Consider the following 16,245-nt stretch of genomic DNA (forward strand, 5'->3'; position numbering starts at 1 on the left):
TGCAGAGTAATAAATTTAAAATGAATCAGAGAAAATATTTCTTCACTCATGAATATACTGAATCTTAGAAAAAGGGCAATAAATACATAAAACAAACTGAAGTTTTTTCCACACTAAAATAGAGAGAATTATTAGTCACCCAAACAGCACAATGTCCTCAACGAAAGAAACAAGTGGGTATGCTAATGCTTTAGCTGCAGTAAAACAGCTCACAAACAGCCAGTTCCCAGCATGAGAGAAATAAACTGTCTATACACATATAAAAAATAAAAGTAGTCAGCTGAGCTCACCTCGGTGCAGTTCTCTTCTGTGGATACCGAGGTCTGGCAGTGCCTGGAAGACTCACTACATACAACTTGAGCAAATCTCCTGCACGTGTTGAACTTGAGTTGAGACAGAGAGAGACCCAGGTGAAAACGTGCAAGTGCTCGGCAGGGACGTTCTTTTCTTTTTTTTTTAAGGTTATGGATGAAGGACGTCTAAGTGTTAGGCGCTCAAGTCCCACCTTTGCTGTGCCTCCAACACCCCCTTGAAATTTGGCCGTCCCTGCGATGGAGCAGTTAAGGACGCCTGAAATGGACGTTTCTCCGAGGACATCTACGCCTCTGCTCTGCCCGACACCCCCTTGAAATTTGGTCGTCCCTGCGATGGAGCAGTTAAGGACGCCCGAAATGGACGTTTCTCCGAGAAGGACATCCACGTCTTTCCTCTGCCCAACAACCCCTTGGTATTTGGCCGTCCCTGAGACGGGGCAGTTGACAGCGTCCTTCTTTTCGTATTGGAGGAGAGCTTGGTTTGCGCCCACTAAAACAAAGGTATGTGAGCGCGTCCCCACGGGAATCCTGCCAGAACATCCTCCTTCCCCACGGGAATCCCACATGTTTGTTTCCGTCCCCGCGGCACTCCCACTGACTTGGAGGGGATTCCCGCAGACTCCGCGGGATCCCTGCAAACCCCGATCCCGTGCAGACCTTTATGGACAAAAACCATTTGTCAAAAATAATCAACAAGCAAAGAAGAAAAGCCTCCGCACAGGTCAATGCAAGCAGGCAAAAACAGCAAAGGTGACACAAAAGATTCTGTAGAAAAAAAAAACCCACCAATGGACTCAAAGAGTTCACACATCAGAAGTTTTATTTAAAAATATACAATGGACTTGACACGAATCAAGTTTCGGCCACAAAGGCCTGCCTATGGAGTCCCTGTATAATGCAGAGGTAACCTCTCAGCCTTCTATAGTATCTGAAAGAAATGACCTAGTATCTGATAAAATAAACTCAGGAGCGCACACTTCTAAGTTGGAGCAAAATGTAGAAACAAACACAGGAGTGTGTTTATCTCTTAGGCATGCCCCTGACCCACCCATGCCCCTCCCACATTCACACTTCCCCTCCAGGAATGACAGAATTTGCGTGCACAACTTCTAGAATAGTGATTAAGGGTAGTTGGGTGCACAACAGTTAACTTATGCTACATCAATTTAAGTCAATAATTGGCTGTTAATTCCAATGAACATCCAATTATTAAGTTGCATGTGCAACTGACCTCTATTCTATAAATTCTGTGTGGAAATTTGCATGCTAGGCATAAATTTGGGTGTGCAAGGTTATAGAATTAGGGGGAATCAAGATCTTTAAGTCTGCTATGACTGGCTACTGATAATTTTAATAGCCACCCTGTGGACCAACTCCATGCTTTTTATCTTTTTGAAGGTACTGTACACAATACTCTAAATGGGGTCTCACCAGAATCTTATACAGAGGAACTATCACCTTTTTCTACTTAACTATTCCTTTCCCTATGCACACAAGTCATTGCCTTTTCTACTTGTTGGACGACCTTAAGATCATCAAATATGATCACCCCCAATTCCCACTCTTCCTTCGTGCACAGAAATGCTTCACCCCCTATCCTGTACTGCTGCTTTGGATTTTTGCAGCACCTAATGCATCTGCAGAGAAGCAAAACCTCACCAGACAATCCTTCCGCAATATTGCTTATAAAATGTTATTGAAAACGCTATGTGGCAAATATCTTGCTAGAAAGAATTCTCTAAATGTATATGATAGCAACTGATTTAACTTCACCTAATGAAAGGAGGAAAAAACCTCAGATGCTCGGCTTGTTGTTATAATCAGTTCAACAAAACTGCCGTGTGAATTTGCTCACCGGACTGAAAAACCTCCTTACAATCAATTTTTTTAAATATATTTTTACTAGTAAAAAAGGCCTGTTTCGGTAGGCAATGAAATGGGCGCTAGCAAGGTAATCCCCCACCCTCCCTCGCTGTTTCGCTCTGTCCCCACCGAGACCCACGCCTCCCTCCCTTCCTTCCGAGTTCCAGACCCCCATCCCTCCCTTCCAGTTCAAGGCCCCCTCACGCCCCTCCCACCGAGTTACAGACTCCCCCTCTCTCCGATTTCAACACCCACCCCCCGCGTTACTGACCCTTGGACCCCCCTGCTGCGACCCTCTCGACCCCCCTTTCCGCCGAAAACCCTCCCCCGCCGCTGTCGCGTACCTGTGCTGACGGGGGACCCCGAAAGCGTTGCTTGCTGAATGGTCTGATCAAGTTTCTGTGCGTGCGTCTGATGTCAGACGCACGCACAGAAACTTGATCAGATCATTCAGCAAGCAACGCCGCGGCAGCCGAGAAGAGGACTTTGGCTGTCGGGGTCCCCCGTCAGCATAGGTACGCGACGGAGTTGGCTCGCGCTGCTATGTTGTGATTGGGCACTGTTGCTGCTGACGCACCCGGAAGTGGGAGACGTCATCATTTCAGGAGATGGATACAGAAGCACAAATGCCTCAAGGCTTATGTCCACGCAGTCAGCTTCAGAACGTTGGAAGTGCGTTTTATTATACAGGATATTTTTTTCTAATATTCTTTTCTTCTAATCTTAAACTTTTGTCCCTATTGGAAACCTTAAAAACTGAAGGACATTTATCTCTTTCAAAGGAAATTCTTCTTTTCTCTTCTCGGTTTGCTCAACAGAGCACACAAGTTTCACTGTATGCTTTCTCGGGAGACAAACCGCTGACTTTTCGTTCTTAGTGTCAGTCTCAATCAAGAAGGACTTGGAAGAATATAACTTGGACACTAAGAATGAAAAGTCAGCAGTTTGTCTCCCAAGGAAGCATACAGTTTCTCAGACTGGTGGAGAAGTTCACATGGCAGTTTTGTTGAACTGATTATAACAACAAGCCGAGCATCTGAGGTCTTTTCCTCCTTTCATAAGGTGAAATCAGTAAAATCAGTTAAGCTTGCTATCATGTACATTTATAAAAATTTTTAAAACATCCAGACCAAGAACCAAAATTTTTAGCACACCACTTGTAATGTTCCTTTCCTCAGAGTGAACACTATTTATCACTACCCTTTGTTGCCTTCCACTCACCAGTTTTTAACCCAGGCTACTCTATCATGCCACCTGACTGGCAAAACATTGCTCAGGGAACTAGATACTAGGGCCCAGGATTCAGCAGAGGACTTTAAAGCTCTTCCACTGGAAGCAGCTATAACCAAGTATAGGAAGATTCTTTTCTTTTTGGTGGGGCAGGGAGGGGGCCTTACAATTTTGTTTGCAATTCCTATCATTCCTAATTGGGTGTTTCTGAACTAATATTTTTAATAAAGACTCTGATTTAAAGCATATCATTCCAGGAGTATCTAGTGATCCACCTTCTAGTAGTTCAGCTTAGCTTTTCTCATACACAGGACACTGCATCATCCCTACAGGACCCCAGAGCTGCTCCGACACTAGGAGGGAAACAGTATGCCAATAATTTCCCTTTGAAAATTACCCCAAGTATATGCATATATTCATAACTACTCTTTTGGTACATATACATTTCCTAGCTTATGCACAAGGAGCAGAATTGACAGCAGTGTCAAATTTTTGACCAGTGACTGGAGTCCCTTGGCTGGCAAAGTTAAAGGAGTCAACAGTAGCATTACAGATTACATCGTATTTGGAATCGTCACACCGTTTGCATGATTTCCAATTTGGATTCAGGGCTAAGAATAGCAAGGAGTTACTATAGTTACTCTTGGTATCTAAAGTTAGGGAATTTTTAAGTCAGGGAGTCCATTCTGCCTTGCTCCAATTTGATATTTCTAGACCATGAACATCTGTTGTGTAAACTTAGTGAGTATGGAACATGTAGAGCAGTTTATAATTTGATGGGAAAATTAGGTTCTTACCTTGGCAATTTTCTTTCCTTTAGTCATAGCAGATGAATCCATTACGAGTGAGCTGTGTCCATCAACCAGCAGGGGGAGATAGAGAGCACTGAAAAACCATAGTGCCTCTTGGCCAGCTAGCTCCATCTGCCTCTTCAGTATTTGAAGCTTCCAAAGCAGTGTTACACCACAAAGCATAATAACATGAACTTTCCTCACAGCGGATGAACGCCCCCAAACTGGAGCTATAAGTCAAAGGAGGGAATGGACTCATTCTCCTGGAGGAAGTGAACTCATCCTCCTGTAACTGAACAGAAATCCAGAAGTCTGTTTTCCAACTTCTCCCAATGAGGGAACATATCTACAGGAAAAACTGAACATAAAAGTAACATGAATCGCATAATGAACCACTGAGGGAGGGCTCATGGATCCATCTGCTATGACTAAAGGAAAGAAATTTTCCAAGGTAAGAACCTAATTTTCCCTTCCTTGTCATCAAGCAGATGAATCCATTACGAGTGGGATGTATCAAAGCAATCCCTAGATTGGGTGGGAACAAGCCACACCACGTGCGTCCCTCCTGGCAGCCACATCCAGCCTGTAATGTCGGGCAAACGAGAGCTTAGATGCCCAAGTAGCTGCACTACATATCTCTTGAAGAGAGAGTGCTCCAGCTTCAGCCCAAGAAGAGGAAATCGCTCTTGTGGAATGTGCCTTAAAGGCTTCAGGCGGAGGCCGGCCAGATAGCAGATATGCTGAAAAGATAGCCTCTTTGAGCCAACGGGTTATAGTGGCCTTAGACACTGGAGACCCTCTGCGCGAACCTGACAAAAGAACAAAAAGATGGTCAGAGGTCCTGAAGGCATTCGACATGCACAGATATTGCAACAGGGCCCTTCGCACATCCAGAAGGTGCAACTGCCCATAGGCTTCTGGAAACTCCTCTTTAGAAAAGGAGGGCAGGAAAATAGGCTGGTTTAGGTGAAACGCTGAAACCACCTTAGGCATGAAGGAAGGCACCGTACGTACCATTACTCCGGACTCTGAGAACTGCAGAAATGTGTCTCGACAGGACTACGCCTGGAGCTCAGATACCCGTCTCGCCGATGTCATGGCCACCAAAAATACCATCTTTAAGGTCACATCCTTCTCCGAAGCTCACCTAAGCGGCTCGAAGGGCGAACACTGAAGGGCCTTTAAAACTAATCCCAGGTTCCAGGCCGGACACGGAGCCCGCACGGGAGGACGGAACCAAAGCACCCTCTAAGAAACCGTGTCACATCCGGGCAAGCAGCCAGAGAGAGGCCAGCGACCTTCCCTCGAAAACATGCTAAGGCTGCCACTTGAACAAGCAGGGAATTATAGGCCAAGCCTTTTTGTAAACCATCCTGCAAAAAGTCAAGTATCGGCGAGACAGAAGCCCGCATCGGTGTGATCCCTTTAGAAGCACACCAAGCCTCAAATTGGTGCCAAATCCTGGCATAAGCCACGGAAGTGGAACGCTTGCGGGCCTGTAGGAGAGTGGAAATGACTTTACTGGAATATCCCTTGTCTCTCAATTGTGCCCTCTCAATAACAATGCCGTAAGACCAAAGCAGCAGGCGTCCTCCATGGTCACCGGGCCCTGTGACAACAGGTTCGGTACCAGAGGTAACTGCAGGGGATCCTCTACCAGCATCCGCCAGAGGTCCGCATACCACGGCCTCCTGGGCCAATCTGGGGCAATGTGAACCACCTCTCCTTGGTGGAGCCGAATCCGCAGTACTCGCCCTATCAAGGGCCACGGAGGGAACACATACAGGAGGCCCTGAGGCCAAAGTTGAGCCAAGGCATCCAACCCTGCCAAACGAGGATCTCTCTGTCTGCTGTAGAAGCACGGGACTTTGGCATTTGTGCTTGATGCCATAAGATCCATTACGGGCTTTCCCCATTTGGCACATATCTGCAGGAATACTTCGTCTGAGAGTTCCCATTCCGCTGGGTCGATTCGATTCCTGCTCAGATAATTGACTTGCACGTTGCTCTGACCTGCAATAGGAGCTGCTGACAGAAACTGCAGATGAAGCTCGGCCCAGTGGCAAATCTGCACGGCCTGCGCTGCTAGTGCTATGCACTGAGTGCCTCCTTGGCGATTTATGTAGGCCACTGCTGTCGTGTTGTCCGACAGAACTCTGACAGCCAATCCTTCCAGGGTCAATTGAAAGGCCAGATGTGCCTGGAAAATCGCTTTCAACTCCAAGCGATTGATGGACCACTCCGACTCCTCGGGTGTCCAAAGACCCTGGGCATGCTTTCCCTGGCAATGTGCACCCCAACTCTTCAGGCTGGCATCTGTTACCACCAGGCACCAATCGGGGAGCGCTAGCGGCATTCCTCGCCGCAGCATGCTGTCAGAGCCACCACTCCATACTGAGCCGGGCCACAGGGAGCCACGTGAGTCTGCATTGATAATCCTGAGATATTGGAGACCACCGTTGAAGCAGGGAACACTGCAGAGGTCTCAGGTGCGCTCTCGCCCAAGGCACCACTTCCAAAGTGGCCGTCATCGACCCCAACAGCTGGACTATGTCCAAAGCTCGCGGGCGAGGCATCCTCAGGAGCAGACGGACCTGGTTCTGAAGCTTGCACCGCCTTTGCTTGGGTAGGAAGACCATCCCCGAGGCTGTGTCGAACTGGACCCCCAAATATTTTTATTTATTGAGAGGGGGTCAGGTGACTTTTGGCTATATTGACCACTCAGCCCAGAGATTGCAGTACTGAGACCACTCTGGCTGTAACCTGATGACTCTCTTCTGCAGAGTCTGCTCTGATGAGCCAGTCATCTAGGTACAGGTGAACCCAGATACCCTCTCGCCTGAGAAAAGCACCTACTACCACCATTACCTTGGAAAAGGTTTGGGGAGCTGTGGCGAGGCCAAAAGGCAAGGCCCGAAACTGGAAATGTTTTCCCATCACCGCAAAATGCAGAAACCTCTGGTGCGGGGGCCAAATTGGTATGTGCAAGTAAGCTTCTTTCAGGTCCAGAGAAGTGAGAAACTCTCCTGGTTGTACCGCCTCTATGATGGAGCGCAGGGTTTCCATGTGAAAATGCCGCATGTTCAGAGACTTGTTGACTTGTTTTAAGTCTAGGATAGGCTGAAAAGACCTTCCTTGTTTTGCGGCACCACGAAGTAAATGGAGTAACGGCCAGAGCCGCATTCGGCGGGAGGCATGGGGGAAACCGCCCCAATGTGAATCAAGCCTTGCAAGCTCTCCTCTACCGCCGCCCGTTTGGTGGCAGAACTGCATCGGGACTCCACAAACACGTCTCTTATCGGGGCATTGCATTCTATTCTGTAGCCTTCTCTGATCAGGTCCAACACCTACTGATCTGAGGTAATCTTGGCCCACTCTTCGAGAAAGAGGGAAAGCCGTCCTCCTATCACAGGAATTGAGGAGGGGGCCGGCGCACCATCATTGAGAGGGTCGCCCTTGAACTCCAGGTCTTGAGCCTGCTGCTGCGGAACGTCTGTCCGAGTGAAAGGAGTTCCTCTGCTGAAAACGGGCATGCGAAGTGAACCCAGCAGAACGCCCCGGGCGGTACCTTCTAGCTTCACGGAAGTGAGATCTGTAAGAGGAGGGAACCGCCTGACCCTTGGAAGAAGGCCGCAACCTATCCTCGGGTAAGCGCTGGGGTTTGGCATCCCCCAAGCCCTTCACAATTTTCTCCAACTCCTCACCAAACAGGAGAAGGCCTTGAAAGGGCAACTTCACCAACCTTTGCTTAGAGGCCATGTCAGCTGCCCAATGCCATAGCCACAGAAGACAGCGAGCCACCACTGCTACAGCCATCTGTTTAGCCGAAGCTCTGACCAGATCATAAAGGGCGTCAGCCAAAAATGACAAGGCCGACTCCATCCGCGGTGCCACCTCCGTATGGGGCTCTGCTCCATCTCCGGGCTGTTCCACTGCCTGTTGTAACCAAGCGAGGCAGGTTCGGGCAGCGTAGCAGCTGCACGCAGATGCCCGTAAGGATAGGCCTGAAATTTTAAAGGACCGTTTCATAGCTGCCTCCAGGCGACGGTCCTGCATGTCCTTCAGGGCAACTCCTCCTTCCACTGGGAGGGTAGTTTTCTTTGTCACAGCCGTGTCTAGGCCATCCACTTTAGGCACTGCTAGGCGCGCCAAATGCTCCTCACTTAGAGGGGATAATTGCCCCATAGCCCTGGCGACTTTCAAAGCTCTTGGATGGAGTCATGCAAAGGAAAGGCTCGAACAGGCTTCTTAGTACTTGCCATCCTCGGATTACTGGAGGAGGTCTCAGTACTCCCAGGGTCTTCTATAGAGAGGTCCTGCAAGGCATCAGCAATAAGCGCTGGCAGCTCATCGCAGTGGAAAATCCTCACCGCGGAAGGATCAGCTGGATCCGGTGGCAATCCTGCACGTTCTTCTGGCTCTCCAGACCACGAAGGCCTGCCAGACCCCTCTGAGTCCTCACATCCCGACCACGGGGGGGGGGGGGGGGGGGGGGGGGGGGGAGTGCCACTCTCTGAAGGGGAATCCACCCTTCTGCGCTTGTCTTGCGGCCATCTGTCAGGGGAAAACGCGCCTGACGGTAATCCAAGGCCAGACTCCACCGGAGGGGATACAGAAAGCAGGGCCGCAGAGGACCCTTGCGGAAGAGCTCTTTTTAACATGTATGCATTATGCAGCAATAAAACAAATTCAGGGGAAAATGGCTCACCCTGGCCTCCCGGTTCCAGTCCGGGGGAAACAGCTCTTTTATTAGCCTCTACACGAGGCGCCCCTCCAGGCTCAAACCCCTCTGCCTCAGCGGGGGTCGCACCATGCTGTTCCAAAATGGCGCCCGCTGCCAGCTCCATGGAGCGGGAAGGAACATCACTCACCCTGCTCGGGCCGGCTCTACCGTTTGAACAGCACGCCTTACAGAGCCCCACTGCAGATTTGCGCTTGCCACAAACAGAACAGCGCTTTACTTTTTCAGCAGCCATCACCGAAAGCGGCGGAAATTCAAAATGGCGGATTTGCGCCAAAAAGGTCCTGAATGCGGGCCCTCCCCGGAGGAGCTACAAAATGCTCTTACCTCACCAGACCGAGCTCCAGTCACGCTGCACAATCAGAAGAAAACCTCTTTTCTGGGATCGTAGTGCCAAAGCGCGACGTGACTTTTTTTTTCTTTTTTTTTTAACGCTGTGAGGAAAGTTTGAGGCAACAGCGAAAGAGGCAAATTTCCAACTCCGGAGGATCAGTAGCGTGGGAAAGGCAGGGAAAGGGCGAACCTATGTGCCTGCATCCACACGTGGGCAAAGACAGGGACAGGGCTTGCCTATTTCCACATCGGGGGCCGGGTAAGGCAGGGAAAGGGCTAACCTATTTGCCTTTAAAGGGGGCACCATCAGCCACAACACCCCTGCTACAACTGGCAAAAGCACAGGAGCCACCCCAGGCAGATTTTCTGAAGGTGCTTGAACAAGCTGCAACCACCCTGCTGGGGAGATAGAGAATACTGAAGAGGCAGATGGAGCTAGCTGGCCATGAGGCACTATGTTTTCTCAGTGCACTCTATCTCCTCCTGCTGGTTGATGGACACAACCCACTCGTAATGAATTCATCTGCCTGATGACAAGGAAAGACTGATTTTTATCATATTGTGTTAAAGAAAGCATAATATATTTTGTTTTAGTTGGAGACCAGATTTTGGTGTTCCACAGGGTTCACCATTATCTCCGATATTATTCAATGTGTACTCAATGTGTTTATGAGCTCGTTGGGATCAGTGTTAGATGCATCAGGTTATTTCCGCTGTTCATATGTGGACGAAATATTTATGTTGACGTTAACATCAAATTTCAAACCTCTATTTCTGACTGCATCAAATTTCAAACCTAGATTTCTGACTTCATATCCTTTATTTATTTATATCCCACATTATCCCAAACAAGTTTGAGTTCAACGTGGCTTACAATAAAACAGCAAATACATAAGTACATAAGTAATGCCATACTGGGAAAAGACCAAGGGTCCATCGAGCCCAGCATCCTGTCCACGACAGCGGCCAATCCAGGCCAAGGGCACCTGGCAAGCTTCCCAAACATACAAAGAGTTAGAGTTTGTTGCACTAAATGAAAAGACCTCATATAATAGGCATATAAGGGTAGAAATTACATCATCATGACAGAGTGGATTAAACTGGAGGGTGTTAGTGATATATGTTATGTTTCAACAATTTTATTGATGATTCAACAGAATTAAACAGTCAATAGGCACAATATGCAAAACAAACAAAACATTTTTGACACCACAATCTGAATAAAAACAAGATAATAGTGTTGTCATCAAAGTTTTAACAATTTGTTCTCCCCTCCCTGCCCATCCCCAAACCCCACCCGCAAAGTTTTAGCTTGCAATTCAATGGTCTTGATTGATGAAAATTACAATAGATACAATTGAAATTCCACGTAAACAAGATACTATCCCCTTAACTTAGAGCTCCCCCATTCCACACCTAGGACTTTTATCACCCAGTAAATCTTTAATAATTTGAACACCTCAGTAGTAGTTATTTCCTAATCTTGTCTGCTTTATGGGATACATAAAGATACATAGGATACATAAAGAATAATGCATAAGAAAGTAATTTGTCGTAAGAATCCAATTTTGCAACACAACATTTATTTATTTGTTGCATTTGTATCCCACATTTTCCCACCTATTTTCAGGCCCAATGTGGCTTACATAGTGCAATAGAGGCAGTTGCCAATAACGGCAAGAACAGACACAAAGTGAGGTTAAGACAGGCTAACATGAAAGAGAATTTCTTACCAGTGTTATCTCTCCTAAACCAAGCTGTGCACGCCCTAATGTCTGCCACGCCTCCCAATAATGTGGGTCTCGCTGAACAGCTAATTCCGCTGTTTGCACAGCTGGGAATACTTCCTGCAGAGAAATCAGCACCTATGAGATAGAGGTAACAATGATTTAGTTAGGACAAACAGAAAAAGATATCTCAAGCTACAGAAAAGAATGGGCCCTGTTTAATAAGATGCGCTAACGTTTTTAGCACATTCTAAAAATTAGCGCACAGTAACCGTGTAGACACACCTACACAGTTGGCGCACGCTAAAATTGCTAACAAGCCTCTAGCGTGGCTTAGCAAACAGGGCCCTAAATCATATCTTAGACGTCAATATCCCAAACTTCAAGGAATTAGAGTTGGATACCTATGTTTAACACAAGGAGGACAATTTCCAAAATTCTTTACCAAAAAGTAAAAAGACTTTAAAAGTTGCCTATCCTTCCTGCAGATAAAAATATGCACACTTTCCCATAAGACATATAATTGTACCTGCATTAAACAGAAGTGTTCATAGGAGTGAGGTTAGAGGGTCTGAATTGTACCAATATGCGTAACAAAACTGTGGGCCCCTTTTACAGAGCAGAGGTAAGCCCAATGCGATACTTCCTACCCCCAGCAAACTGTCATATCCATCAGTACAAAATCGGCCAGTACTGTGCGCCTCCCAACCACCAACCCCTCTTCCCCCCACCGGCTCCACCACCCAATTTCGGCTAAGCTTCTGAGGATCCATTCCTTCTGCACAGGATTCCTTTATGTATATCCCACGCATGTTTGAATTCCGTTACCGTTTTCTTCTCCACCACCTCCCGCGGGAGGGCAGGAGGGCATTCCAAGCATCCACCACTCTTTCTGTGAAAAAATACGGTCTTATTCAACATCCCTTTCCTAATAATTCCTAGCATCCTCTTTGCTTATTCGGCCATCACCACACACCGAGCAGAAGATTTCAGTGTATTATCTACACCACCACCTAGATCTTTGCTTGAGTACTGACCCCCAAAGTGGACCCTAGCATCAGGTAATTATGATTCGGATTATTCTTATGTACATCACCTTGAATTTGTCCACATTAAATTTCATCTGCGATTTGGATGCCCAGTCTTCCTGCAATATTTCACAGTCCGCACATGTTCTAACAACCTTGAATAGTTTTGCAAATTTAATCACCTTACTCGTTGTTACGATTTCCATATCATTTATAAATATGTTAAATAGTACTGGTCCCAGTACAGATCCCTGCGGCACTCCACTGTTAACCCTCCTCCATTGACAGAAATGACCATTTAACACTACTCTCTGCTTTCTGTCCAATAACCAATTCCTAATCCACACCAGAACATTGCCTCCTATCCCATGACCATTTAATTTTCTCAAGAGTCTCTCATGAGGAACTTTATCAAAAGCTTTCTGAAAATCTAGATAAACTACATCACCCGGCTCACCCTTATCCACATGTTTATTCACGCCTTCAAAGAAATGAAGCAAATTGGTGAGGCAAGGCTTCCCTCGGCTGAACCCATGCTGAATCTGTCCCATTAAAACATGTTTGTCTACGTGTTCTCTAATTTTATTCTTTATAATAGTTTCCCCTATTTTGCCCGGCACTGACATCAGGCTTACCAGTCTCTAGTTTCCCAGATCTATGTGACCGATAATGCTCAGATCTGAATGTAAATCTAAAGTGCTAGAAGTGATCCTAGATTCAAAATTGACTTTTGAATTTCGTGTGCTTGTAAAGAAGTTCTTTTGCAATTTACATTGTTTACGAGCTGTAAGATCATCTTTAAGCCCTGCAAGCTTTGAAATTATTGCTCAGGCTATCTTGATCCCTCATCTGGATTACTGCAATTCCTTGTATTGTTCTATTACATCAAAATTATGTAGGAAACTGCAATTGCTGCAAAATACATCTGCAGGGTTGATTTTCACACTAGGAAATTTTAATGAAGCAACTCTGTTTTTGAACATTGGCTTAAAGTAGAATCATGTCTTCAGTTTAAAATAGCCTTATGATTTATAAAAGCTTTTATGGACAATTCTGAAAAGAATTTCCTATTAATAGGGCAAATTTGAGAAGTGCAAAGAGATTGAACTTATCTTTTTCACTGATGGAAAATCTAAAGCAAAAGTCAATTTGGAAAAGATCTTTTGTATATCAAAGTGTCAAAATTTGGAACAATATTCCTTACTAGATTTGTTAAGATTCCATTTTACCTTCTTTTTCAAAAGGCACTAAAACCTTATCTATTTCTAAATCAGCGAGTGTGCACTCTATTGATTTTTAACAAAGACGACTATTCTTATCCCCTCATATGTGAAGTTTCCTTTCTTTTGTAATCCGCTCTGCATCCTTAAGGTTAAAGGCAGAATATAAGTTACACAATATAATAATGCAAGTAATACGAAAGCAGCATTTTGAGATGAAGTCTGGAAAGGCTGCACAATCTAGTACTCTCTCATGGACTCCAGCCACCAAAATCTAAAGTTGACCTTCAGCAATATCACTTACAAAATTGTTAAAAAGAAGAATGGAACAGTGCCATTAACCAACTGTGAACATTGACCGCAGATCTGTAATCGAGGTGCAGCCAATTGCCGAACCACCAACAAAGCACCCGAAACGAGAAGAACCGGAGGCAGATTTTTTTTTTTGGGGGGGGGGGGGGGGGGGGGGAATTATTCAAGAGCCAGGAAACAGCTTCTGTGATCGAACTGGATACAGTTCAAGGTTCTTTGCTTTATTCATCAGGCTGTATAAACACCTGCCCCGAAGTATTTGAAAGAATGTTTCACTGTATATCAACCCAACAGATGTTTAAGGTCAGAGACTGCAATGTGGCTATCTTTGGAAGAAATTGCTAATGTACGACATGTCGTCACAAAAACTTGCCTTTTCGGCTGCTGCTCAGGAGGGAAAGGTTAGGGCAGCTGTTGTAATTGGTGATTCGATCATTAGGCATATAGATAGCAGGGTGGCTGGTGGACATGAGGATTGCCTGGTGACTTGCTGGCCTGGTGCGAAGGCGGCGGACCTCACGCGTCACCTAGATAGTGCTGGGGAGGAACTAGCTGTCTTGGTACATGTGGGTACCAATGACATAGGAAAATGTGGGAGAGAGGTTCTGGAAGCCAAATTTAGGCTCTTGGGTAGAAAGCTCAAATCCAGAACCTCCAGGGTAGCATTTTCTGAAATGCTACCTGTTCCACGCGCAGGGCCCAAGAGACAGGCAGAGCTCCGGAGTCTCAATGCATAGATGAGACGATGGTGCAGGGAGGAGGGTTTTAGATTTGTTAGGAACTGGGCAACATTCTGGGGAAGAGGGAGCCTATTCCAAAAGGATGGGCTCCACCTTAACCAGGGTGGGACCAGGCTGCTGGCATCGGCATTTAAAAAGGAGATAGGGCAGCTTTTAAACCAGAAAGTGGGGGGGGGGGGGGGGGGGGGGGAGAGTCCGACAGTCGCTCAAAAGTGCAGGGTTCGAGATAAGGTATCTTTCAAAGATATCACCAAAACAGGAAAGATAGGGTATCCTGATAGTGGGGTTGCAAAAGAGATCATAGTAGATCAGGTGTCCTTAAATAAAAATAAAAATCAGACAAAAGCAAATTAATACTGTCAAGTACTGACCATGATGTAAATACGAACAACAAACAGTATGAAATCTCTATATGTGAATGCCAGGAACCTAAGAAATAAGATGGGAGAGTTAGAATATATTGCACTAAATGAAAAATTAGATATAATTGGCATCTCTGAGACCTGGTGGAAGGAGAATAACCAGTGGGACACTGTCATACCGGGGTACAAATTATATCATAGTGATAGGGTGGATCGAATTGGTGGAGGGGTAGAATTGTAAATTAAGGACAGCCTTTAATCAAATAGATTGAAAATTCTGCAGGAAACAAAACACTTCTTGGAATCACTCTGGATTGAAATTCCACGTGCAAAGGGGAAAAGGATAGTGATAGGAGTGTACTACCGTCCGCCTGGCCAGGATGAACAGACAGATGCAGAAATGTTAAAAGAAATTAGGGACGCAACCTGGGCAACACAATAATAATGGGTGATTTCAATTACCCCGATACTGACTGGGTAAATGTAACATCGGGGCACGCTAGGGAGGTAAATTCCTTGATGAAATCAAGGATTGCTTTACGGAGCAGCTGGTACAGAAGCCGACGAGAGAAGGAAAAATTCTAGACCTAGTCCTTAGTGGAGCACATGATCTGGTGTGGGAGGTAATGGTGCTGGGGTCGCTTGATAACAGTGATCATAATATGATCGGATTTGATATTAGTTTTGAAGTATTCATAGGATATCAAATATGTTAGCGTTTAACTTTAAAAAAGGGTCATAAATTTACATCAGGCATGGATGCTGTTCAAAAACACCATCCTGGAAGTACAGGCCAAATATATTCCACATATTAAAAAAGGAGGACAGAAGACCAAACTACAGCCAGTATGGTTAAAAAGTGAGGTGAAGGAGAGGACCCATGTTGATCCAAGATGGCGACTGTGTGACTTAGCGCTAACGGACGCATTCTAGGCTGTCTGAGCAGAGCTGGAGAGAGATACGTTACCCGTCGGTGTGATGGGTAAACGACGTGGGAAAGTCAGGGTCCTTCCCTCAGGTCCTGGCGGTGTGCCCCCGCTCTCCCAGCTGACGCTTGAGCACTTTGGGATAGCACCAGGAGCTCTGATGGCTTCCACTCCTGCAGCTGGTGTCAGCGTTTCGGCGCTGACTGACAGTGGCGACGGGGCTTCCCTAAGCCCTGTCTTTCGTGCAGCGCCCCCTCAACCAGGAAGAGCAAGCTTCCAGACAAGTCCTGCAGCGTCCACCCAAAGAGGAGAAGGAGGTGAGCAGGGAGGGAACTTGTCGGTTGTAGAAAGACCATCTCTTGAACAACTGAATATTCCAGAGAAGAAAGCTGCTCCTGTTGTGGACTCTGCGATAGTGAGTACTCTGGAACAAGTTGTTCAAGCGGCTCTCCTGGTAATTAATGTAGGGAAATTTGAAAAACCTGCTGTAGTGACCTTAGAGTCACTTTGGGATCTGAATTCCACAACTCTTCTATCTTTGCAGTCTGCTATTTCAAAGAATTCTGAAATCATTAAAGTTCTGGCAGAGTCTGCTCTTAAACAAATACAAATTAATGAGACTCGTGCGACTGAAGTAAAAGACCTGTCTCAAAAAATG

General features: G+C 46.2%; 1 protein-coding gene across 2 annotated transcripts in view; it reads right to left on the bottom strand.

Annotated features, from left to right (window-relative positions):
- TTC33 (tetratricopeptide repeat domain 33) overlaps positions 1 to 16,245 on the bottom strand; it is a 249,239-nt gene that overhangs the window by 42,868 nt on the left and 190,126 nt on the right. For both annotated transcript variants that reach the window (XM_030192185.1, XM_030192184.1), the window contains exon 4: positions 11,006 to 11,137. In XM_030192185.1, the coding sequence (XP_030048045.1) occupies positions 11,006 to 11,137 (132 nt within the window). The remainder of the gene's footprint in view (positions 1 to 11,005; positions 11,138 to 16,245) is intronic.

This window comes from Microcaecilia unicolor, chromosome 2 (genome assembly GCF_901765095.1).
Source record: "Microcaecilia unicolor chromosome 2, aMicUni1.1, whole genome shotgun sequence".
NCBI classification, from domain to species: Eukaryota; Metazoa; Chordata; class Amphibia; order Gymnophiona; family Siphonopidae; genus Microcaecilia; species Microcaecilia unicolor.